Source organism: Aethina tumida, chromosome 2, assembly GCF_024364675.1.
Source record: "Aethina tumida isolate Nest 87 chromosome 2, icAetTumi1.1, whole genome shotgun sequence".
Classification (NCBI taxonomy): domain Eukaryota; kingdom Metazoa; phylum Arthropoda; class Insecta; order Coleoptera; family Nitidulidae; genus Aethina; species Aethina tumida.
This window is the reverse complement of record NC_065436.1, coordinates 5958421-5985618: the sequence shown is the minus strand read 5'-3', so window position 1 is coordinate 5985618 and position 27198 is coordinate 5958421. Positions and strand designations below refer to the sequence as shown.

Sequence of the window (27198 nt, the reverse complement as noted above, 5' to 3'; positions counted from 1 at the left end):
ACTTTTGTCAACAAATGTAGTAAATTTTTCTGTTCTTGGCCAATTGTAGTCAAAATAAACTAATAACTATTATTGTATCAATGAAATATTAAAAGCAGAGTACATATTGGAGGACTCTTCTATTTTTCAAATCAAGATTTGGTAAATTGGAATGTTTTATCCAATAACTACTTACAAACTTTACTTTTCTGTCAATAAATATCTTAATTTTTCTTATTTTGGATTACTTCTAGTAAGAAATAAACAAGGAATAGATATCACATTCATAAATATTGAATTAGAAGTTACACAAATCTTAAAGGATTTCTCTCTTCAACAAATAAGAATAGGAGAATTTACTAAATATATCCAATAAATGCACATCAACTTACGTCTGTCAACAAGTGTACTAAATTTTTCTGTTCTTGGCCAATTGTAGTCAAAGATAAACTAATAACTGGTATTATATTAATAAAATATTAAAAGCAGTGGACATATTGGAGGACTCTTCTATTCAACAAAGCAAGATTTGGTGAATTGGAATGTTTTATTCAATAACTGCTTACAAACTTTATTCTTTTATCAATAAATATCTTAATTTTTCTTATTTTGGATTACTTCTAGTAAGAAATAAACAAGGAATAGATATCACATTCATAAATATTGAATTAGTAGTTACACAAATCTTAAAGGATTTCTCTCTTTTACAAGTAAGAATTAGAGAATTTACAAAATTTATCCAATAAATGCACATCCACTTACTTCTGTCAACAAATGTAGTAAATTTTTCTGTTCTTGGCCAATTGTAGTCAAAATAAACTAATAACTGGTATTGCATCAATGAAATATTAAAAGCAGTGTACATATTGGAGGACTCTTCTATTTTTCAAATAAAGATTTGGTAAATTGGAATGTTTTATCCAATAACTACTTACAAACTTTACTTTTCTATCAATAAATATCTTAATTTTTCTTATTTTGGATTACTTCTAGTAAGAAATAAACAAGGAATAGATATTACATTCATAAATATTGAATTAGAAGTTACACAAATCTTAAAGGATTTCTCTCTTCAACAAATAAGAATAGGAGAATTTACAAAATTTATCCAACATATGCACATCAACTTACTTCTGTCAACAAATGTACTAAATTTTTCTGTTCTTGGCCAATTGTAGTCAAAGATAAACTAATAACTGGTATTATATTAATAAAATATTAAAAGCAGTGGACATATTGGAGGACTCTTCTATTCAACAAAGCAAGAGTTGGTGAATTGGAATGTTTTATTCAATAACTACTTACAAACTTAATTCTTTTATCAATAAATATCTTAATTTTTCTTATTTTGGATTACTTCTAGTTAGAAATAAACAAGGAATAGATATCACATTCATAAATATTGAATTAGAAGTTACACAAATCTTAAAGGATTTCTCTCTTCAACAAATAAGAATAAGAGAATTTACTAAATATATCCAATAAATGCACATCAGCTTACTTCTGTCAACAAATGTAGTAAATTTTTCTGTTCTTGGCCAATTGTAGTCAAAGATAAACTAATAACTGGTATTACATTAATAAAATATTAAAAGCAGTGGACATATTGGAGGACTCTTCTATTCAACAAAGCAAGATTTGGTGAATTGGAATGTTTTATTCAATAACTGCTTACAAACTTTATTCTTTTATCAATAAATATCTTAATTTTTCTTATTTTGGATTACTTCTAGTAAGAAATAAACAAGGAATAGATATCACATTCATAAATATTGAATTAGAAGTTACACAAATCTTAAAGGATTTCTCTCTTCAACAAATAAGAATAGGAGAATTTACTAAATATATCCAATAAATGCACATCAACTTACTTCTGTCAACAAAAGTACTAAATTTTTCTGTTCTTGGCCAATTGTAGTCAAAGATAAACTAATAACTGGTATTATATTAATAAAATATTAAAAGCAGTGGACATATTGGAGGACTCTTCTATTCAACAAAGCAAGATTTGGTGAATTGGAATGTTTTATCCAATAACTACTTACAAACTTTACTTTTCTATCAATAAATATCTTAATTTTTCTTATTTTGGATTACTTCTAGTAAGAAATAAACAAGGAATAGATATCACATTCATAAATATTGAAATAGAAGTTACACAAATCTTAAAGGATTTCTCTCTTCAACAAATAAGAATAGGAGAATTTACAAAATTTATCCAATATATGCACATCAACTTACTTCTGTCAACAAATGTACTAAATTTTTCTGTTCTTGGCCAATTATAGTCAAAATAAACTAACAACTGGTATTACATCAATAGAATATTAAACGCAATGGAAATATTGGGGACTCTTGTAATTTTCAAATCAAGATTTGGTGAATTGGAATGTTTTATCCAATAACTACTTATAAACTTTACTTTTTTATCAATAAATATCTTATTTTTTTTTATTTTGGATTACTAAAGTTAGAAATAAACAAGGAACAGGTATCACATTCATAAATATTGAATTAGAAGTTACACAATTTGGTGAATTGGCATGTTTCATTCTGTAACTGCACATAAACTTCATATTTTTCTCAATAATTGTGTTAATTATCTTAATTGTTCTTCGTTTTGATTACTTTTAATTCAATGAACAAGTCTTGAAGAGAAATATGAGTAATTATAATCATTTACGATCCGACAGAAACTTTTATTAAAGGTTGTTGCTTCCCAAAATCCAATATCAATAAATCAATATTTATTAGCCGATGCCGTCAGATTCCGAAGTAAAAATCGGGGGTGAGTTTTAGCAAATCAATGTTAAATTTCGGTCTGTGTTTGCTTAACAAAGTCATGCATTACGGCTAGTAGGCCTGTGCAAACAGTCGGGATGTGTGTGCAAACAGGGAAGGTCATTCGGCAAATAGCGAAGACCATTCAGTCCGGTCATGTGCGAACGTTTCGTTCGAGTTTATTAAGAAAAAGAGCCACTAAATTAGATGAATCCTTGAAGGTCGTTGGACAAACACGTAAAAGGGGGATGGACAATGAAGTACAGAAGCTAAGCCAAAATTCAGAACAATGTTTCACCCTTTGGGCACCAACTCCAACTTCCAAAATGTCTATAATATTTTTACTATTGGGTATTGGAGCAATTTGGCTGTTATTTATTAAGATGATTGAAGATTGATCAACTTTCATTCAGTACACCTAATAATTAGTCCTTTATTAGACATTAATAATAGTAATCACCACGAAACGTCGTTCCATCAGCAGCTACATCCAAGAAAGTAAATTGTAATTGCACCAAAATGAATTTCGTTACAAAGTAACGTTATTACGAATCGATAACGAGACCGGCGAACAGCAACGGCAAATGAAATGAAAAGTTGATTGTGCCGTCCTCTGTTCGGCAATAATCACGTACATTAACAAACACAAGGGAGCAATGTTTGGGTGTAATGGGGACAATCATTGAATCAGTCGGAGGCAATGCAGGGACCCGTAATCAGGTAATTATTGAATCTTTGCTTTGATCGCCGACTTATTGGCCACTGGGGAACTCACCCCATCGCTCCCCCGGGGGGTACGACTCCACCACCGGCTACAATTACAAAAGGACAATGATTAATTTTATTTTAGTTGTCGGTAATTGCTGCGTAATTACCGGACTGGGTTTGATTTTGGGGAGAAAGCAACATTTTGGCATTCAATATTGGTAATAATGTCTTAAGCTTAGAGTAAGTAAGAATATTTACCGGGTTGTCTAAGGTGTCCATGAGGATCTAACGACGACTTCGTCATTCCAGATAATGAATTTGATCCATAACCTGTAATAATAATAATAATAGATTTAATTTTGCTGAAACTAATAGTTGTGTAATCGATAAACCAAATTTCATTAACATAATTATCGAGTGACTGACCCAGATACGAGTAAGTTTTGAGGGACGACCGAAAATAGACGAGGAAACATTCGCAAGATGATATCTGGTCGGTATGTAGTTGTTATCAATTATTCCTTAAAAGTCTGATTGGGTTCCCGGAAAAGGAAAGAGTCTTTCCTTCCCGGACTCCCGGAGCGAATGTCCTTTTCCGATTCTCTGTCCCGCTATCGCCGTTCACGGCACGCCTCGATGAGTTCCTCCTCTCCGTCTTTTTATTATTTCGCCTTCGGAATTTATCTCGATTGCTTTCGGCTTGTTTTTCGAAGTATTTTTTTTTCCTTCTCGTGGACCGGTGAAATATGGGGCGATGGGCCATTATCCGATGTTGAGGGGGACTAAACAGTAACAGTCATTCTTTGTCCGATTAATTGGGCATTGTCTTCGCCGTATTGATTTTATTTTTTTTATCTTTAATGTGTCAAGTGTTAAGAATGGTTGGCTTGTAAAATAAAAAAAAAAAGTGGTTAAGTAATTTTAAAATTGACTGTAATTAATAAAAAAAAGATTTATATCAGCTGTTACAAACACGAAAGGAAGTTAAATAAGTCATAAAATATTAATTGCGTTTGTTTCAAGTGAAAATCTATTAAAGCTTAGTGAGCTTTTATTTTTGTATTTTTGTCCTAAAATTTAGAAATTTTTGGTTTGGTAAATTTGGTTAATTTAATAAATAGATTTTTTCAAGTAACTGTCAAATTATAGGAAGTTTTATGATTTTCATATAATAATAATAATGTAATCTGAAGTAAATTTTTGCCCGAAGAATTGTTAAATTTAGAAATACGCCAATTTTTTGATTTTGTTTAAAATTCACAAAACTTTTTTGTAAATTGGGCTAATTTGACTTGATTTTTTCAGGAAAATGTCAAATTTTAAAAAGTTTCATGTTTTTCATTTAAAAATTATGTAATCTTAACTAAATTTTAGTCCCAAAATTGTCAAAATTTATAAACTTTTTTAATTTCCATTCAAAATATAGAAATACTCAATTTTTTTCAATTTTTGATTCTCAATAAACAAATATTAGCTGTATTTTTCTTTAATATTTGAACTTCTCATTTTCATAATTTCAGCTGAAATGTTTCCTAAATTTGGCTAATTTGATATATTTATTTATGAACTTCTCCAATTTTAGAAAATGTTGTTTTTCATTTAAAAATAATGAAATTTCAACTAAATCTTTGTCCTAAAATTGTCAAAATTAGGAATATTCTAATTTTTCAATTTTGGTTAATAAGTTGACAAATCTTAACTGTATTTTCTTAAAGATTTAGAAACTTCTAATTTTTGTGTACTAATTAAGAAAATTCAGCTGAATTTTTTCCTAAATTTGGTTATTTGTATATTTTTTTATATATTTTTTCATGAAATTGTCAAATTTTAGAAAATTTCTTTTTATTTTCCATCCAATTTTAATAAATTTCTTATCCCAAAATTGCGACACTTTAGAAATACACAATTTTTTCAATTTTTGTGTACACAACTATTACAGTTAAAAAAAATTGCTGGTACACTTTTTTTTAATTTGGTTAATTTAATAGATTTTTTCAAGAAACTCTCAAATTATAGAAAATTTAGAAATATTCCAATTTCTAGTTTTTGTTTAAAATTTACAAAACTGTATTTTTATTAAAAATTTGAAAACTTCTAAATTTTATAACATTTGTGTACAAATTAAAAAAAATCAGTTGATTTTTTTCCTAAATTGGGTTAATTTGATTTAATTTTTTCAAGAAAACGTCAAATTTTAAAAATGTGTCTCATGTTTCTCATTTAAAAATAATCAAATCTTAACTAAATTTTTGACTCAAAATTGTCAAAATTTATAAACAATATTTAAAATTGACAAATTTTTTTAAAAATTTTAAAAAGTTTCATGTTTTTCATTTTAATAAAATTTTTGTCCCAAAATTTTAAACTTTAGAAATACTCAATTTTTTTCAATTTTTATTTTTAAATATACAAATATTAGTTGCATTTTTCTTAAATATTTGAAAACTTCTAATTTTTTTAATTTTAGCTGAATTTTTTCCTATATTCGACTAATTCTATAGATTTTTTTTATGAAATTGTCAAATTTTAAAAAGTTTCACGTATTTCATTCAAAAATAATTAAATCTTAATTCAATTTTTGTGCCACAATTCTCATAACTTTAATTTTTCAATTTTTGAAATATTATTCATATTTTTTTTTATACAAATTAAGAAATTTCAGCAGAATATTTTCTTAAATTTAGTTAATTTGATTGATTTTTTCATGAAATTATCAAATTTTAGAAAATTTCATGATTAAAATTAACAAATTTTAGCTGCATTTTTGATGCAGATTTGAAAACTTTCAATTTTCATGATTTTTGTGTATAAATTAAGGAATTTCAGCAGAATTTGTTCCAAAACAAAACACATTTAATTGATTTTTTCATGAAATTATTATTAAAGAAAATAATTAAATTTTTATCCGAAAATTGTCTATATTTAGAAATACTCAATTTTTTAAATTTTTGTTTAAAATTAACAAATTTTAGTTGCATTTTTCTTAAAAATTTCAAAATTTACATGATTTTAAGAAATTGAGAAATTTCAGCTGATTTTTTCAATAAATTTAACTAATCTGATCATAAAAGATGACAAGATTCATAATAATTTAAAATGATGACATCTTAATCTGAATGTGATAAATTTTTCTTGAATATTTCTTAAAATTATTAATTATTATCTAAAAATCTTAACTGAAATGTTTCTTTAAAATGGACAAATATAAAAACTTTTTATGAAAATTTTTCATAATTTGTTTTCAGTGATTTTTTGTCCTAATATAATAAATATCCTAAACTTGTAAATTGAAAATATAAAAATGGATAAGTAATTCTAAAATTGGTTACAATTAATAAAAAAAAAAACAGATTTATATCAGCTGTTACAAACATGAAAGGTAGTTAAATAAATCATAAAATAGATTTATTGAGGCAGAAAGATGTCAGCAAACCTTATTTTTATACTGAAACTATTTTTATTAACTTTAATAAATATAATCAGGCAAAATACAATTTACTCGTAAATACAATGTTAAGCTTTAAATTATATTAATATGGAAAGAATTTGTATGACACTTTATTTTTCGAAATAAACGTGCAGAACTACATATATTTGCCGTTTCAATTTTCACGTAGCAAAGTGTGCAAACAACTCCACCGACAAAGAATAAGAGAACCAAATGACAATGCGACATCAAAGGAAAATCAAGAACACCCCGGGGCCTCGGCAGCTTTGATCAACAGTGTTACAATCACGGACCACTAAATTTGCGTGAAGAATAACAATTGAATTGCGTGTGAAAACACTGTAAATTTCATCGGACACGTAGCTGGAATAACGTTGGAAGTCGATATCGGGGGCATTTATGATTTTCTGATGTGTGCTTTCGCGCCTGTGATATTTTAAGGGATGTGACAAAAGCTTTTTTTTTTCGTTCGCCGTAGGGGGAGGGAGCATACGCGCAACGCCAGCTCCAAATTATCTTAATAGAATGATTGACACGTTCATTGAGAGACGTTTAAATAGTCTCTGGATCGATTGTCAAATTTAATGGTATTCCTCTCTTATCGTAGTTTTCATTGTAATAATTTGGGCATTGAAACGAACAGCTTTACATTTCAATTATAATTCGGGACACAACGGCTATAGATACAGAAATTCCTTTTCACTGATGTAAGGATGACTTTAATTAGTTTTGTAAATTAAATGACAGTACTAAATTATGGATTTTGATGTGAATGTTTAAATTAAATATAGTTTTTCATACATATTTTACAATTTTGATAATTTTGGGGCAAAAATTTTGTTACAATTTAATTATTTTTATGTGAAAGATTTGAAAATTTATTAATCAAAAATGACAAATTTGAGTATTTTTAAATTTTCTTAATTTTCCGATAAAATATTAGATTTCCAATTTCTAAAATCTGATAATTTCATAACAAAATTTATCAAATTAGTCAAATTGACTGAAAGATTTAACTGAATTTTCTTAATTGGTACATAAAAAACAATCTTTAAGAAAAATGTCAAACTTTTTAAAATTTCACAATTTCATAAAAAACTCAAGTTAATTAATTTCAGAAAAAAAAATCTGCTGAAATTTCTGTACTTGAGCACAAAAATCTTGAAAATTAGAAGTTTTGAAAATTGAAAAATTTTCTACATTTAGACAATTTTGGGACCAAGATTTAGTTTAGTTTTATTATTTTTAGATATAAAACTTTCTAAAATTTCACAATTTTATGAAATATACATAAAAAATTAAATATTTAATTTAAAATTAAAAAGAATATTAAAAATATTATTAAATATTAATTAATATTAAATTATTTAATTCAAAATTTAAAAAATGGGATATTTAATTTAAAATTAAAAAGAATGTTAAAAAATTAATTTTAAATTAAAGAAAAATTAAAATATTTAATTTAACATTAAATTGAAATAATATAAATTAAAAATAAATAAAATAATTATTTTAAAATTAAATAAAATATTTAATTAAATAATAAGCAAAACAAAAAATTTAATTGGAAATGAAAATATATGTATGTATATTAAAATATTTAATTTAAAATTAAAAAAATGGGATATTTAATATAAAATTAAAAAAATATAATTAATTTAATTAATTTAAAATTAAAGAAAAAAATATATTTTTAATTTGGAATAAAGAAAATATTAAAATATTTTATTTAAATTAAAAAAAATAATAATAATAACTTAAAGTTAAAAAAGATTAAAATATTTAGTTTAAAATTATAGAAAAAGTATATGTATGCATATAAAAATATTTAATTTAAAATTAAAAAAATGGGATATTTAATTTAAAATGAAATAAAATAATAATAATAAAATATTCAAAAAATAAAAATATAATATTTAATTTAAAATTTATAACTTAATTAAAATATAAACAAATTAAAACATTTAATTTGAAATTGAGAAGTATTTAATTTAAAATTAAAATAATATATGTTAAAATATTTGATTTACATTAAAAAAAAAAAATAAAATACTCGATATAAAGTTAATTTAATTCAAACTAAGAAAAATAAAATAAATTTAAAAAATTAAAAATAAATAAATATATATATATATATATATATATATATATATATATATATATATATAATTTTAAGTTAAAATTCTGTTAAGATTTCATTATTTTCACATTAATAATAAGTCATTAAGTCTAAATTTTGACTATTTTAGGAAAAAATATACTATATAAAAGCACATCAATGAGGGATGCAATTCTAGAATCTGATGCCAAAAATTTAATGTGAAAAAGTCTAATATACTCTCAAAAGTAATACAGACAGACAGACACTTTAAGTGACAGAGTTTAATGTCACAAAAAACTTTCAGATTATTTTCTCTTTTACTTCTCAATAAATATCAAATGAATCAATTACGTGAATCACCCTGTATAAAAAAATCTTAGCTTTTAATTTATATATCTATAAATATAAATATATATATATATATATATATATATATATATATATATATATATATATATATATATACATATATTTATAATTTTTTAAATTTATTTTATTTATTTTATTTATATATGTATATAAATGAAACTAACTAAAGTTTTACTTTAACTTCGTCTCTTTTTCTTAAAAAATCTTAACTTTTCCTCAAATTTGTTTAACTAATAACAATTTGAATAAAAAGTTTCCTGATTTTCGTCTAGAAATGAAGAAAATGAAATTTCAATTAAAATTGATACCTTTTGCTAATTTTGAAAAATTTCTATATGAAAATTTTTCCTTAACTATTAAATTACTCTCTGGAATAAATAAAGGGATCTATATTTATTCCAGAGACTCCATATATTAATTGATATTCTAAACATTATTACATTTATTTTTTTTTGTTTTGTTTTTCATTTTTAAGCCATCATTTCTGTCTAAGATTAAGGTAAGAAAAAAATAAAAAATAAACTCTATAAATTAAAAGCTAAATTTTTTTATACAGGGTGATTCACGTAATTGATTCATTTGATGTTTATTGAGAAGTAAAAGAGAAAATAATCTGAAAGTTTGTTGTGATATTAAACTTTGTCACTTAAAGTGTCTGTCTGTATTACTATTGAGAGTATATTAAACTTTTTCACATTAAATTTTTGGCATCATTAGATTCTAGAATTGCATTCCTCATTGATGTGCTTTTATATAGTATATTTTTTCCTAAAATAGTCAAAATTTAGACTTAATGACTTATTATTAGTGTGAAAATAATGAAATCTTAACTGAATTTTAACTTAAAATTGACAAATTTACTGAATTAATTATCTAGAATTAAAAAATATAATTTAATATTTATAGAGTTCCTTTTGAAAAACAAAGAATATTGTAAAAATATTATAAAAAATATATAATATTTTTGTGTAACCACAACCAAAATTTTAAATTGATAACTTTAATAACATTATAAAGCTTTGCTTTCAAATAATATAGAAAATATAAATTCAGTCAAAGTTAAAAAAAAGTAAACGAAAAAAAACTTCGTCGTTTTGAAAGATGCAGGACAAAACTTAACCGAGATAGAAATCCCCCATTCAGTCCGCATCAAAAAAGAGCATCCCGAAAACGAAATTATCTTGTGCGATGTCCGCGGAGCATCGGGCGAAATGACAATAGTTGTGAAATCCCGCGTCCGCTCCACTAGCTTTTGTTTTCCACGGCTCACTTCAGCCGTGTTTGCGGAGACAACTGGCGTGGAAAGAGACAAGAGAATCCTTTCCGCAGGGCGGCGGCGGTGCGACCCCTCCGTGCAACACACGCCGCACCCGGACGCGGACCCGAACGGTGGGTTCGTTTTAACGTGACCCGACGCCGAACGCAAATACTCGAGAACTTTAATGCCCTTTCGCAGATTCACAAATATTTATAAGTGTGTTGGAACATTTTGGGGGGATATATATTGGGGCAATTCGGTTGACTTTCAAGACGATGTTGAACTTGACACTCTTTTATATACTATGAAATTTTATAATAAAAGCGTTGTTTGAAAATATTGTAATAATTTGATATAATGAAACATATATTTATTTATTTTGATGTTTAATAAATTACGAAAAATGATTTTATTTAATTTATAATTTTAATAAAAAAATAGTATATAGCCTTTTTGTCATAAGAGAGATTAATGTGTTCATTCGATATGTTTTTTGTAAATTAACTAAATTTAGTTTCCATCATAAAAATTTAGTTTATAAAAAAATAAGTAAAATATTTTAAAAATATAATCCTATTTTTTATTAGTTAAAATTTGTTGGTGAACAAATTCTTAACATTTATTCATTTCTATTGAAAATGAAACACTAAAAACTAATAATTTATTTAGATATATATTTGAATTTTTTATTATTATTAATTTATTATATTAAATTAATTACTTTAATAAGTAATTATTTATAAATGGAGGAATTTTTTCAGTCGGTCCCAAAAAAATGTTTGTTTATTACAATTAAAAACAAATTACAAACAAATTAGTAACAATTATGACTTATCAGGTTTTCATTTTATGTTTTACAATTTTTCAAATCTTCTTGGCCTCTCTGGAAAATTTAACTGAATTTTTCATTAAATTGGAAAGTAGCAAAATTTTAAATATTTTTTTTGTCTCTTTTTTATTAAAAATATAAAATAATATACATCTTAAATGAATTTTTTATCTTAAGAATTAATTGAGAATAGTTGAAAATTTTTCATTTTGATTTCAAAAATAAATTATTACTTTTTCTAATGAAATTTGAGTAGTCTCTTTTTTCAAAATTTTTAGTGAATTTTTCTGTAAAAATTTGACAAATTTACTGAATTTTAATACTAAAATAGTAAAATTATTCAAATTTTATAAAGGTGAAATTTTTCCCATCATTAGACTCTAGAATTACATTCCTCACTGATGTACATATTTATTTCAGAAATAGACAATATTTAGATTTAAAGATTTATTAATGTAAAAATAACGAAATATTAACTGAATTTTTACTTAAAATTTATTCAGTTAATTATCTAGAATTAAAACATTTTTTTTGTTTCTTATATTAAAAATATAAATAATATACATCTTAAATGAATTTTTCTTTTTTTTTGAATCCTTATAATTTGAATTAATTGAAAATAGTGTCAATTTTTTATTTTGTTTTCAAAAATGAATTATTATATTTTTAATGAAATTTGAGTAGTTTTTTTCCTAAAATTTGTTGTAAATTTTTATGTAAAAATTTGATTTTAATGCTAAAACAGCAAAATTTTACAAATTTTACGATTATTTCATTAATAATTTATAAACACCAACTGATTTTTTGTTTTTATTTTGGTCATGAAATTATTTTATTTTTGTGTATTGAAAATGATATATTTAGTAATAGTGTTAATTGTCAATTTTATTTTCAAAAATTAGTTTTTTTATAGAAATTGAGAACCGTTTTCTGAATTTTCCTCTAAAATGTTACAGAAAAAATTACTACTTTTCACTAAAAATTGATAAACTTTAAGATACTTTTTCCTAAAATTTGTATATATTAGTATTTTACAAAAACTAGTTAATTTGTTATTAAAATATTTAAAAAAATTAACTTTATAATTTTCAAGAAAATTTTAAGCTTTTTTCTGCAAATTTTTAAATATTCACTGATTATTTAAAAAGAAATAACAATTTGGTGAATGTGTGGCCTAAAATTGTCAAAATTTAGGTCACACAAAATTTTTTTATTAAAATAGTCATATTTTCAAATAGTTTCATGTAAAAATTAGAAAAGTTCATTTATTTTTGTCTTCGAAATTGACAAATTTAGTGTTTTTTTATCCTGGTACTGTCAAAATTTAGGAACATAATAATTTTTGCCTAAATTGATTAATATTTTTTGTGAAAAATTCAATTTTCATTATTTTGATATAGAAAGTAAGAAATTTTTCATAAAATTTGACAAAATTAAACAATTTTGGTTCAAAAATTTTAGAAATTTTCCAGTTTTCACATTTGATAAAAAGAAGAAACATATATAAATATAATTAGTACAATGTGTTTGTATGTTAGTTCTTTATTTTCCTCTATAGTTTAAATTTTTGAAAATTGGCGTGTATAACAAATTTACTCGTTGTGATTTTTTAGTTTTCACATTTGGGATTTAAAAAAATATAAAATATATGTATATGTCCATAAAAAATAAATGAAAAAAGTACTGGCCCATGAGGGGATCGAACCCGCGACCTTCGCGTTATTAGCACGACGCTCTAACCAACTGAGCTAATGGGCCGATGCTGTCCTGATATTTTTTATATCAGGATTTCACACCCTAAAAAATCTCAGTTAATGTTTTTCCACCATACTTTGATTTTAATTTGTCTATAAATGTCAACATTTAGCCTAAAATGTAATTTGACAGTTTCTGACGACATCTAATTGTAAGTGAAGTTATCCCAGTTTAAAAAGGTTATTTTTGTTATTTGGCATTGTGCTGTGGCTGGAACATCTAGATATCCAATCTGCTGGAGTAAATAATGGGTGCACATAATTCGGGCGTTTGTATAACAAAATCGCAACTGAGTTTCTCTCAGAAGTTTATTGATCACTGTGAGTAAATGGAGAAGCTGGTTCGGATTGAGAAGTACGAATGAGAGCACAGGAGCGACGGGCTATTTAAAAGGAGAGTAGGTACTTCTAAATCCGACGAGCCTTCCCGTAATCTAACTTAAAACATCCAAATATTACAGGAATTTCCCATAATAACTCCTACAATACATAGTAAAATATAATTTATGTAAATCCAAGGAATTTCCATGGGGCATGGGCCCCACAGCTATTTTAAAATTTCTGTGATTTCTCATACGTTTGGTTAAGTTTGTCGAAAAAGTTTGATATGATAAGGTTGAGAGGAACAAATACTGAAATAAAAAAAATGTGTTATTAGTCATTTAGACTAATAAAACTACACGACAACCATAAAAAAATATATATTTTTTTTATTTTAAGAACCAAACTTGTGAAAATTAATATTTTCAATAAAAATTTAGTTTTAGAATTAATTATTATTATAAGTACAACTAGTTTTAGGAATATCAATAAAAGAAATTAACGTAAAGATAAAAACACTTTTATAATTATGAATAATAATGTTTATATTTGTTTTAAAAATTAGCTGAAAAATTAAAAAAAAGTAATGGCCCATGAGGGGATCGAACCCGCGACCTTCGCGTTATTAGCACGACGCTCTAACCAACTGAGCTAATGGGCCGATGCTGTCCTGAATTTTTTAAAAAAATTCAGAATTTCTAAACTAATTTCAGAAACTTATTATGTATTATTTTCTATACCTTTTTAGGATTTTTATTACATTATATAATTTTGAATAAATGTATAAACTTCTCTTAATATTTGTATATTTGAAAAAATAGATTTCATTTAATATATTTCATTTTTGTTTCAAAATTTCCAATCATTAAACAATATTTCAGGTAAGTTCATCATAGAAAAATTCTAAGAAACATAAATACTGAAAGTTGTAAGGAAAATGTTCATTCTTAGTTTGTATAGTTAAATCTAAATTATTATTATTATTATTAATAAATATACATGTTTTTGAAATGACTTGCAGGAAATTTTATTAAAATTATTATTAAATTTAAATTATTGAGAAAATGAGAAGTTTTAGATTAATTAGTGTTTTGCAAATTAAGAATAAATGTTTCATAATATAAATATATATATATAAAAATAAAATAAATTAAAGGTTTATAAGATATTTAAAATAACACCACAATTTGTAAATATATTTATAATTTAGTAATTAATTATGTACTACAAAATATAATAAAAAATAAACTAAAAAAAAAGTAATTCAAACTTCAAAATATCCAAAAAAATTAAAAATGTATACCTCATTTAATAAACTTATAACAATTCTGATTATCAACAAAATTTAAACGAATTTTTGAATTTTGATTATAATTTACAGCTCTGAATTACATTTCTTTTATTGTATTTGTTGTTGAGATTTTTTGACCAGTTTTCACATTTGAGATTTAAATATATATTACAAAGTGTAACTCAAATATTCGTATGTGCGTATAAAAATAAATTAAAAAAGTAATGGCCCATGAGGGGATCGAACCCGCGACCTTCGCGTTATTAGCACGACGCTCTAACCAACTGAGCTAATGGGCCGATACTGTCCTGATTTTTTTAATTTTCAAATATTAAAATTTATAGTAAATCTTATATTTGTTCATTTTTTGTCTTGTTAAGAATTAATTTATGTCAGATATTATATAATATATAAGTTTATTTCCAAACATTACATTATAATATAATTTAAAATTATGGAGTGGTGAATGATAATCAATTGAATAGTTGCATAATACCTATACACATTATAAATTCAAAGGTCAAAGTGATAGATAAACTTTTATAACTACGAATACGGTTTTATTATCTGCCATAAATTTATAAAAACTGTCTAAACGACAAACATAATAAATAGTTTAAGATAATTTACAAAGAGTGTTATCCATTACAAATACGTCGGAACCGATCACACCCCCTGTGCAAATCAAAGCGCCGCACCAACCGCAAAAACAAATCCCCGCAGGTGTCGACGCCGCGGAGGCGTTCGTTTGCAGGAAAACGTCGACAATCGGAACGCGATCCGGCGGCGGTCGGGGCGACGCCCCGGGTACGCGGGCCCATCACCGGCTTGGATCTTGTGATGTGAGGCGGCCAACCGTGCCGCCGAAACGTCACCGCCGCAAACCGCTTTGACTGGCTTTATTAAGTTTAGATAGTGGAGCAAACGCCGGCGGCGATCTTATATTGCATATGACAAGCTGGTTATTGTGCCGCGATATTGCTCGCCTACGGTGTTTGCCTGCACACACGGGCTATATTAAATCGGTGGGGTCGGGCGGCTCTAATTAAATATCGAATGCTACGCCTTATTGTTTCTATGCCACATACAACTATGTGCAAAGTAAATTTCAGTGATTTTACAACAATATTCAGTTTCAGTTCATTTAACCAAATACTTTTTGTCATGGACTGTATTACTAATAAATTGTTGTTATACTGTACAAACAAACAAATTAGTATAAACAAAAAATGTAATTTATACTGATTTTGTCAGACAACTGAAAAACATCTGTATTTTTGCACTTTTACCATTTTTCAAATCTTCTTGGATAATTTAACTGAATTTTTCAGTAAATTGGAAAGAATTAAAGTAGCAAAATTTTATATTTTTTATTTTTTATTAAAAATATAAAATAATATACATCTTAAATGATTTATTTTTATAATTTTTTCTTGGAAAATATAGAATTTTTATCATTGAAGTTAATTGAAAATAGTGTCAATTTTTTATTTTGTTTACAAAAATGTTTTTAATGAAATTTGTTGTAAATTTTTCTTTAAAAATTTGACAAATTTATTGGATTTTGGCACTAAAATAGCAAAATTTTACAATTTTTTCATTTATTTATTTAAATTTATAAACATTAACTGAATTTATTTTTTTATTTTGGTCTTAAAATTATTGAATTTTTGTGAATTGATTGAATTGAAAATGGTATATTTTCAAATAGTATTAATTGTCAATTTTATTTAAAAAAAAAATGATATTTTTCTGTATAAATTGCTACTTTTGACTAAAAATTGATAAACTTTAGGATAATGATAAAAAATGAAGGAATTTTAATGGAACCTTTCTATTAGTTTAGATTGATTAGTGTTTTCTTATAAAATCTTAAATTTTCCTCAAATTTGTGTAAATTAAAATAAATAAATTTTAATAAAAATTTTCCTGGTTTTCGTTTAGAGATAAAGAAATATGAAATTTCAATTAAAATTGCTAATTTTGACAAATTTATGAATTAAAATTTAAGCTATTAAATTACCAATTTTATTAGAAAATTAAACCCTTTTAATTTTTTTTTTTTTGGTTTCTTCATTCAGTTTCAGTTCAATTAATCAAATGCTTTTCGTCTTGGACCGTAACAATAATAAATTGTTACTATACTGTACTTAGTAAAAAATAATATGTATTTATTTGTTTATTACAATTAAAAACAAATTACAAACAAATTAGTATAAAGTAAAAAATGTAATTTATACTGCGCCTTATTGTTTCTATGCCACATACATCTTTCTTCAATTAAATTTCAGTGATTGTACAACAATATTCAGTTTCAGTTCATTTAATCAAATGCTTTTCGTTATGGACTGTAACACTAATAAATTGTTGCTATACTGTACAAACAAACAAATTAGTATAAAGAAAAAAATGTAATTTATACTGATTTTGTCAGACAATTGAAAAACAATTGTATTTTTGCACTTTTACCATTTTTCAAATCATGGATAATTTAACTGAATTTTTCAGTAAATTGGAAAGAATTAAAGTAGCAAAATTTTATATTTTTTATTTTTTATTAAAAATATAAAATAATATACATCTTAAATGATTTTTTTTTTATTTCTGTCTTGGAAAATGTTGAATTTTTATCATAGGAATTAATTGAAAATATTGTCAATTTTTTATTTTGTTTTCAAAAATAATTATTATATTTTTAATGAAATTTATTGTAAATTTTTCTGTAAAAATTTGACAAATTTATTGCATTTTAGTACTAAAATATCCAAATTTTACTAATTTTACGATTTTTTCATTAAAAATTTATAAACATTCACTGAATTTATTTTTTATTTTGGTCTTGAAATTATCGAATTTTTGTGAATTGAATGAATTGAAAATGGTACATTTTCAAATAGTGTTAATTGTCAATTTTATTTTCAAAAAATTGATAAACTTTAGGATAATTTTTCCAAAAATTTGTACATATTAGCAGATTTTTTCCTAAAATGATAAAAATTAACGAATTTTAATGGAATTTTTGAATTAGTTTAGATTGTTTAGTGTTTTCTTATAAATTCTTAAATTTTCCTCAAAGTTTAAATTAACTAGTAACAATTTTAGGAAAAAAAAAAAAATATGAAATTTCAAAAAATTGATCCTTTTTGCTAATTTTGACAAATTTATGAATTAAAAATTAAACTATTACTAATTTTCATGATTTTCTGATTACAATTCTATAAATCCTTTATTTATTTCAAAAACACCATCGATTAATTGATATTAATTGGTTTCTTCATTCAGTTTCAGTTCATATAATCAAACGCTTTTCGTCATGGACTGTAACAATAATAAATTGTTATTATACTGTACTCAGTAAAAAATAATATGTATTTATTAATGAAATTTAATATTTATGTTAACAACACATCTCACAAATTAACATTGTTCCAAAAAATTAACGAATCACACCAATAATAATTGATTATTTATTAATATTTGCTGAAAACTGGAAAAATAAAAACCAATGATGGTATTTAATAATATCAAATTAATTCATTAAAAAATAAAATTGGCCCATGAGGGGATCGAACCCGCGACCTTCGCGTTATTAGCACGACGCTCTAACCAACTGAGCTAATGGGCCACATACTAAATTGCTGATAACCTTTTCAGTCCTCTAACACACATTGTTTTATTCTTATCTTAATTATTTTTAGACATACAATATATTTCGAGTATTACAAATATTTAAAATAGGAAGTGGTCAATTTTTACATTAAAATTATTTTTTATAACGGCCCATTAGCTCAGTTGGTTAGAGCGTCGTGCTAATAACGCGAAGGTCGCGGGTTCGATCCCCTCATGGGCCATTAATTTTTTTAATTTTTCAGCTAATTTTTAAAACAATTATAATACATTATTATTCATAATTATAAAAATGTTTTTATCTTTACGTTAATTTCTTTTATTGATATTCCTAAAACCAGTTGTACTTATAATAATAATTAATTATTATTATTATTATTATTAATTTTCACAAGTTTGGTTCTTAAAATAAAAAAATATATATATATTTTTATGGTTGTCGTTTAGTCTTATTAGTCTATATGACTAATAACACAATTTTTTTTTATTTCAGTATTTGTTCCCCAACCTTATCATATCAAACTTTTTCGACAAACTTAACCAAACGTATGAAAAATCACAGAAATTTTAAAATAACTGTGGGGCCCATGCCTCATGGAAATTCCTTGCATTTACATAAATTATATTTTACTATGTATTGTAGGAGTTATTATGGGAAATTCCTGTAATATTTGGATGTTTTAAGTTAGATTACGGGAAGGCTCGTCGGATTTAGAAGTACCTACTCTCCTTTTAAATAGCCCGTCGCTCCTGTGCTCTCATTCGTACTTCTCAATCCGAACCAGCTTCTCCATTTACTCACAGTGATCAATAAACTTCTGAGAGAAACTCAGTTGCGATTTTGTTATGCAAACGCCCGAATTATGTGCACCCATTATTTACTTCAGCAGATTGGATATCTAGATGTTCCAGCCACAGCACAATGCCAAATAACAAAAATAACCTTTTAAACTGGGATAACTTCACTTACAATTAGATGTTATTAGAAACTGTCAAATTATATTTCAGGCTAAATGCTGACGTTTATAAATAAATTCAAAACAATGTATGGTGAAAAAACATTGACTGAGATTTTTTTTAAGGTGTGAAATCCTGAATTAAAAAATATCAGGACAGCATCGGCCCATTAGCTCAGTTGGTTAGAGCGTCGTGCTAATAACGCGAAGGTCGCGGGTTCGATCCCCTCATGGGCCATTAATTTTTTAATTTATTTTTATACGCACATACAAATATTTTATATTTGAGTTACACTGTAATATATATTTAAATCTCAAATGTGAAAACCAGTCAAAAAATCTCAACAACAAATACAGTAAAAGAAATGTAATACTAATTAATCTAAAACTTGTCATTTTCTCAATAATTTAAATCTAATAATAGTTTTAATAAAATTTCCAGCAAGTCATTTCAAAAACATGTATATTTATTAATAATAATTTAGATTGAAGTACAAAAACAAATATACAAACTAAGATTGTACATTTTCCTTACAACTTTCAGTATTTATGTTTCTAAGAATTTTTGTATGAAGAACTTACCTGGAATACTGTTTAATGATTGAAAATTTTGAAACATAAATGAAATATTTTAAATGAAATCTATTTTTTCAAATATGTATGAAATTTCGTGAGAAGTTTATAAATTTATTCAAAAATATATAATGTAATAAAAATCATAAAAAAGGTATATAAAATAATATATAAGAAATTTTTGCAATTAGTTTAGAAATTCTGAATTTTTTTGAAAAAATCAGGACAGCATCGGCCCATTAGCTCAGTTGGTTAGAGCGTCGTGCTAATAACGCGAAGGTCGCGGGTTCGATCCCCTCATGGGCCAATATTTTTTAAATTTATTTTTAATACATATTTAGTTACAAATTATTTCCCACAATTATAAAAACATTATGTATCTTTAATATACATTAACATATTGTAATTAATTAAAAATATTAATTTGTGTCCTTCAAATGAACGAAAAAATTTTCTAAATCATTGAAGATTAATAAACACAAATTGCATAAATTTTTTATTATTTTAATTTTTAAAAATTAAAATCGCTTTATTTAGTTTATTTTTTAATTAAAAAAAAAATATTATAATCATTAAATTATAGCAATTTATTTTTATTTATACTCCTCAAACTAATATTAATAAATTTAAAAAATATTATAATATAAAATTATCAATTTTTGTTTAATTTTGTTTAAATTCAGAATTGATTCCTCCATCGTTGTCATATTAAAGTGAGAAATCTATAATTTTTTAAATCAAAAATATACAATTTTTTCGATATATTAGGAAATTTCCATTAATTGAAATTGATAAATTAATTCAAATCTAACTTACTATTTTTAATAACTGTGATAAACTAAAAGGAAAAAATAAATAAATTTATTAAATAGAATTTTATCATTTTTAGTAGTATCTATGTTTGGGGTTTACTATTAATTTATTAATTAACAATTTAAGGTTATCAAAAATGTACATGACTAAAATATGAATTTAATCACAAATTGTTACTAAAATATTAAATGCCTACCTTGGCTGTATATCTATAAAAAATATATTATTAATATTTTAAATTAAGGAATAAGGAATGTTTATAAAGATTTATAACAATAATTAAAATAATAATAATAATAATTAGTAATAATAATATAAATAATAAATTGACAAATTAATCAATTAATTTATTATTATTATTATTATTATTAAATATTTTTATGAGTTAATCAGAACTTGATAAACATTAGACAATATATTATTTGTAGTTTAAATTTACAAAATATGTTATTTAAATAAATAATTTTTTTCATAATTGGTCAATAATATAAAATAAACAATATAATAATATAATAATAAACAATATATAATATAATACAATATATAAGTATTTTATTTATTGTATTTGTATGAACGAAACCAGTTATTAATAATTATAAATTATTTTTAACTACTGTATTTAAGGTATATAAAAAATTAAAACTACCTCATGAGATAATTATCATTAGTTTAAATTGTAACCAAAATGAACAAATTCACTGTTATATATTTCGGTGGTATCTTTTTTTTTTAATTTATCTGGATACATATTGAAAACTATCAAGAAATTTTATTATAACAAAAATTCGATGCATAAAATTACGTTGATAAAAATCGTTAGAAATGCGAAAAGGCACCCGAGCGAATACATCGAATGAAATTTATGTGATTATATTTTAGCTTTTAGGAAATTTGTATTAGCCGATTTGTCGTGTTCGGTTATATAGTTTGTGTAACAGGATTTTCCGCTGTCATTTATTTTTACATTTCTTCCGTCGCGGCGGGATTTTCCATTTCCTCTTGCAACAGCTTTTTCATCATTACCGGCGGATAATGGAATTTCATTATTGTTCAAATTTTTCAACATTCAATCAAAAGTCAATTAAGTCCCGGCTGCGTTCACTCCCGGGATTTCGATAAATGAATATTGTATACCACTAGACTAAATAATTCTGTGTTTCGCCAACATTTCTGTCGTTTTTTCATTTAAAAATTGCATTTTCACACGTAAATTCAAATTGGATTTTCCAATGGTGGCGTACTCATTTATTATTATTAAGATTATTATCTTACCCTGTGATTGTGATGATGCATGAGAACTCCACGATCCTTTATAAGATGTATCTGTAAATGAATATAATTTATAAATATGTTTTTTATATTATAATCATGAGTATTAAACATTACAAATACATATTGAAAGTTTGAAAAACAGGTGAGAATTTTTTTTACTGTATTTTATACAATGTATTTTTTTAATCTGAACCCTCAAATATCTCATGTGATAAGTAATTTACAAAAAATTGCCCATAATCAAAATTTGCTGTAGGGGAAATAAAATTAGTACTCCTCCCTCCCGACAGATGGGACAAAGGGATTAAAATTAAAGTTGGTCTTCGACCCTCATTTCAAATAATTATTGAAGTTATTAATAGGAGAAATAGAAAAAAATCTAGTTTCCTCGAGTTTAACAGTCTATCACAGTCTGGAGTCTATCAAAATTAATTTTGTTATAATACCAGGTACCAGGTATAGCACCTAAGGGTAGAGAGTAGAAGTACTAATTTTAGCACCAATACATTTCCTTGGAACTATGTAAATATTTGGACATTATTTTCCTTTTTACGACATGCAAGTTTAACTAATACACTTCTTAATTGAATATGAAATTCATTGTAATAGGGATAGACAAAGGCAGATTGGTCTAACCCTAATACTAACACATTGGGGATAGACTGATCTGTTTTTGACTGCCAGAATTAAAGGGTAGTTAAATTATAAATAAAATTAAAACTGTAAAAATTTTAAAAATTATCTTAGGATTTCTTTATAAATATTTTAATACTTAGATCGTTTGATGGGTATGTACAGTTAATTGAATCCCTTGGAAATATTAAATAATTAATTCACACAATAAACTATACTTATTATTGATATTAATATCATTTAATAAATATGAAAGTTCAATTCAATTGGAATAATCAACTGGAAAATTTTTGTAAATTATATATTTTATTTAATATTATATGTGTTTCTTTAGTGCTTATTAAAAATTGATTGATGAATTGATCTATATTACTTAACAAATGAAATAAGTCAGAAAATTAAATACTAATAATATTAATATTACCCAAATATTATATAATACATATTATTACATCATTTAATCATTTTCAAACTATATTTTCAATATCAATATATCAATGTGAATTAAATTATATTATTAATATACATTGATATAAATATTATTTAACAAACGAGATAAACATTAAATGAAAATTATCCAAATATTATGTGACGTTTATGAATATATGAAAATTAATATTATACATTTATATAAAAATATTCATTCACTCAGTTTCAAACTATATTTTTAATGAGTATTAAATATATAAGATTTTTTTAAAATTATATCCTTTATTAAAGAATAACACTGAATTTTTATGTATTAAATAGAATTATTAATAAATATTGATATGAATATTTTCTTAGTTTAGTCATTAAATATACAAATTATTTTAAAAGTATGTGTTTTATTTAACAATAACGATGAAATTTTAATCTTATGAATAAATTACTTTAAATAGTTTCGTGTGTATGTATTAAATATAATTATTAATAAATATTGATATGAATATTATGAGATCAATCAAAAAATCGATAAGAATATTATTTAACAAATGGGATCAATCCGAACATTAAAATCATTGTTATCACCCATATTTTATATGATATGAATGAATATATGAAAATAAATAATTTAAATTTAAATTGAAATATTCATTAATTTCACTTATTTTCAAACTATATTTTTAATATTAGTCATTAAATATACAAATTCTTTTTAAATTATATATTTTATTAAACAATAACAATGAAATTGTAATTTTATGAATAAATTACTTTAAATATTTTATTGTGTATGTATTAAATAAAATTATTAATAAATATTATTTAACAAATGAGATCAATCAGAAAATTAAAATCACTATTATTACCCAAATATTATATGATATGAATGAATATAAGAAAATGAATAATTTAAATTAAATTTAAAATATTCATTCAATTCATTTATTTTCATATATACAAGATTCTTTTTAAATTATATATTTCATTAAACAATAACACGATAAAATTTTTATAATATGAATAAATTACTGTAAATAATTTCTTGTGTATGTATTAAAATAAATTATATGAATATTATTTAACAAATGAGATTAATTAAAAAATTAAAATCATTATTATCACCCAAATATTAAATGATATGAATAATTTAAATTGAAATATTCATTTATTTCACTTATTTTCAATCTATATTTTTAATAATATTCATTAAATTCTTCTTTTAGATTCTTTTTAAATTATGTATTTTATTAAACAAATACGCAATGAAATTTTAATCTTATGAATAAATTACTTTAAGTAGTTTCTTGAGTATGTATTAAATATAAATATTGATATAAATATTATTTAACAAATGAGATCAATCTGAAAATTAAAACCATTATTATCACCCAAATTTTATATGATATGAATGAATATATGACAATGATTAATTTAAATTAAAATTGAAATATTCATTCATTTCACTTCTTTTCAAACTATATTTTTAAAAATAGTCATTAAAAATACAAGATTCTTTTTAAATTAAGTATTTTATTAAACAGTAACACAATGAAATTTTAATAATATTAATAAATTACTTTAAATAGTTTCTTGTATATGTATTAAATAAAATTATTAATGAATATTGATATGAATATTATTTAATAAATGAGATCAATCCGAAAATTAAAATCATTATTATCATCCCAATTTTATATGATATGTATGAATATATGAAAATGAATAATTTAAATTTAAATTAAAATATTCATCAATTTCACTTATTTTCAAACTATATTTTTAATAATAATCATTAAAAATACAAGATTCATTTTAAATTTTGTATTTTATTTAACAATAACACAATGAAATTTTAATAATACAAATAAATTACTTTAAATGATTTCTTGTGTATGTATTAAATAAAATTATTAATAAATATTGATATGAATATTATTTAACAAATGAGATCAATTAGAAAAATAAATTTATTATTATCACCCAAATATTATATGATATGAATGAATATATGAAAATGAATAATCAAAATTTAAATTAAAATATTCTATCAATTCACATATTATCAAATTATATGTTTAATAATTCACATTAAATATACAAAATTCTTTTAAAATTATGTATTTTGTTAAACAATGACATTGTGTGTTTTAAATTAAATTATTAATAGATATTGATAAGAATATTATTAAATGGGATCAATCCGAAAATTAAAATTATTATATTATTTTATATGATATGAAAGAATATATGAAAATGAATAATTTAAATTAAAATATTCATTTTTTCACTTATTTTCAATCTATATTTTTAATAATATTTTTATTAAACAATAACACAATGAAATTTTAATCTTATGAATAAATTACTTTAAATAGTTTCTTGTGTATGTATTAAATAAAATTATTAATAAATATTGATATGAATATTATTTAACAAATGAGATCAATCTGAAAATTAAAACCATTATTATCATCCAAATTTTATATAATATGAATGAATATATGGCAATGATGAACTTAAATTAAAATTGAAATATTCATTCATTTCACTTATTTTCAAACTAAAAATACAAGATTCCTTTTAAATTAAGTATTTTATTAAACAGTAACTCAAAGAAATTTTAATAATATTAATAAATTACTTTAAATAGTTTCTTGTATATGTATTAAATAAAATTATTAATAAATATTGATATGATATGTACGAATATATGAAAATGAATAATTTAAATTTATATTGAAATATTCATTCATTTCACTTATATTCAAACTATATTTATAATATTAGACATTAATATTAAAACTATTTTTTTAATAATAATCATTAAATATACATTTTTTTAAATTATTTAACAATAACACGTTATGAATGAATTACTTTAAATGGTTTCTTGTGTTTATTAATAAATATTGATATAAATATTATTTAACAAATTAGATAAATCAAAAGAAAAACATGAATATATGAAAATGAATAACTTAAATATTAAAATTTTTTTCAATTTTCTTAATATATTTTTTATAACACACATTAAAAGTAATAGTTCTTTTTAAAATTGAGATTATATTATATCAATATATATAATTAATATCGATTTATGAGTATGTATGAGTAACAGAACAAATCAAAAAATATTTGATAATTAACTCGCACTTTTGATAAATATTGTTATCAATACTATTTAATAGAAGAGATAAGTCAGAAGGTTAAAACCAATTGGAACAGTTATTATTATGTCTTAAAATTCGTTCACATACACACACACAATGTAGAGGTAAAATAAATATTTACCAGCAAATAACATAGAGAAATTACTGAAGGTGGAACTCCTGCTCAGGTAGTCAGCTGTTGGCTTAATATCCAACATCGCAAATGTCAAAGTAACACTGTCCCACTAAAACTTTCGAAAAGCCACTGCTGATCACATGAGTCCGTCGAAACAACGAATCCGGTAAATACGGAATACGGAATGCACCAAAAACAAACGTAGAAACGGTCGTAAAACTTTACGTTTCGTATGACAACGTTGTCAGAAAATATAATGCCCCCGCAATCTGTCACTTGTGCCGTGTCGTTAACGCATTTATGATCGACTGTGCCTTCGAGTTTTTCACGATGTTTTCACGCGGAGCGCCCGAATAGGTGGAGCCAGGGGTTGCTGGACGGCCAATCGCCGGGGTTGGGAATCAAATGGCTCGTTACGTCATAAATAAACCCCACCCCCGTTTGAACCCCGCAGATGACTAGATCACTGGCAGGGGGTGAATCTCTATCGCGGATTTGTACGTATGTTTTATGATAGGCGCTTTGTATTTACGTTTGTCTTCAATTAGCCTTTGCACGGGTTTTTCCACGGTGCATGATAGCGGCGGTGGGGGTGGGTTGGCGTTTTAGATAAATGTGGATTTCGTACGGTTCGTTCGCAAATGTTTTTACTTGTCTGTTTTCCCAACACGAAACTACCATGATGTATATGTACTCTGATATATCTTTTTTATTTGTTTCGTTCAATTAAATTAAAAACTTAATTTTTTTTTTTTGGCCTGTTCATAAATATGT

At 23.8% G+C, this 27198-nt stretch overlaps 1 protein-coding gene and 7 non-coding genes across 9 annotated transcripts in view; 3 read left to right on the top strand and 5 right to left on the bottom strand.

Annotated features, from left to right (window-relative positions):
• Nucleotides 1–27198, bottom strand: part of LOC109604214 (DNA-binding protein D-ETS-3) — a 149987-nt gene that overhangs the window by 36647 nt on the left and 86142 nt on the right. For both annotated transcript variants that reach the window (XM_049962839.1, XM_049962838.1), the window contains exons 4-5: nt 22081–22131; nt 3727–3798 (exon numbers count right to left, since the gene is read on the bottom strand). In XM_049962839.1, the coding sequence (XP_049818796.1) occupies nt 3727–3798; nt 22081–22131 (123 nt within the window). The remainder of the gene's footprint in view (nt 1–3726; nt 3799–22080; nt 22132–27198) is intronic.
• On the bottom strand, nt 13158–13231 carry Trnai-aau (transfer RNA isoleucine (anticodon AAU)). The gene has a single exon. It is a non-coding gene; the product is annotated as a tRNA-Ile (tRNA).
• On the bottom strand, nt 14136–14209 carry Trnai-aau (transfer RNA isoleucine (anticodon AAU)). Its single transcript has one exon. It is a non-coding gene; the product is annotated as a tRNA-Ile (tRNA).
• Trnai-aau (transfer RNA isoleucine (anticodon AAU)) lies at nt 15065–15138 on the bottom strand. Its single transcript has one exon. It is a non-coding gene; the product is annotated as a tRNA-Ile (tRNA).
• On the bottom strand, nt 18391–18464 carry Trnai-aau (transfer RNA isoleucine (anticodon AAU)). Its single transcript has one exon. It is a non-coding gene; the product is annotated as a tRNA-Ile (tRNA).
• Nucleotides 18617–18690, top strand: Trnai-aau (transfer RNA isoleucine (anticodon AAU)). The gene has a single exon. It is a non-coding gene; the product is annotated as a tRNA-Ile (tRNA).
• Trnai-aau (transfer RNA isoleucine (anticodon AAU)) lies at nt 19587–19660 on the top strand. Its single transcript has one exon. It is a non-coding gene; the product is annotated as a tRNA-Ile (tRNA).
• Nucleotides 20229–20302, top strand: Trnai-aau (transfer RNA isoleucine (anticodon AAU)). The gene has a single exon. It is a non-coding gene; the product is annotated as a tRNA-Ile (tRNA).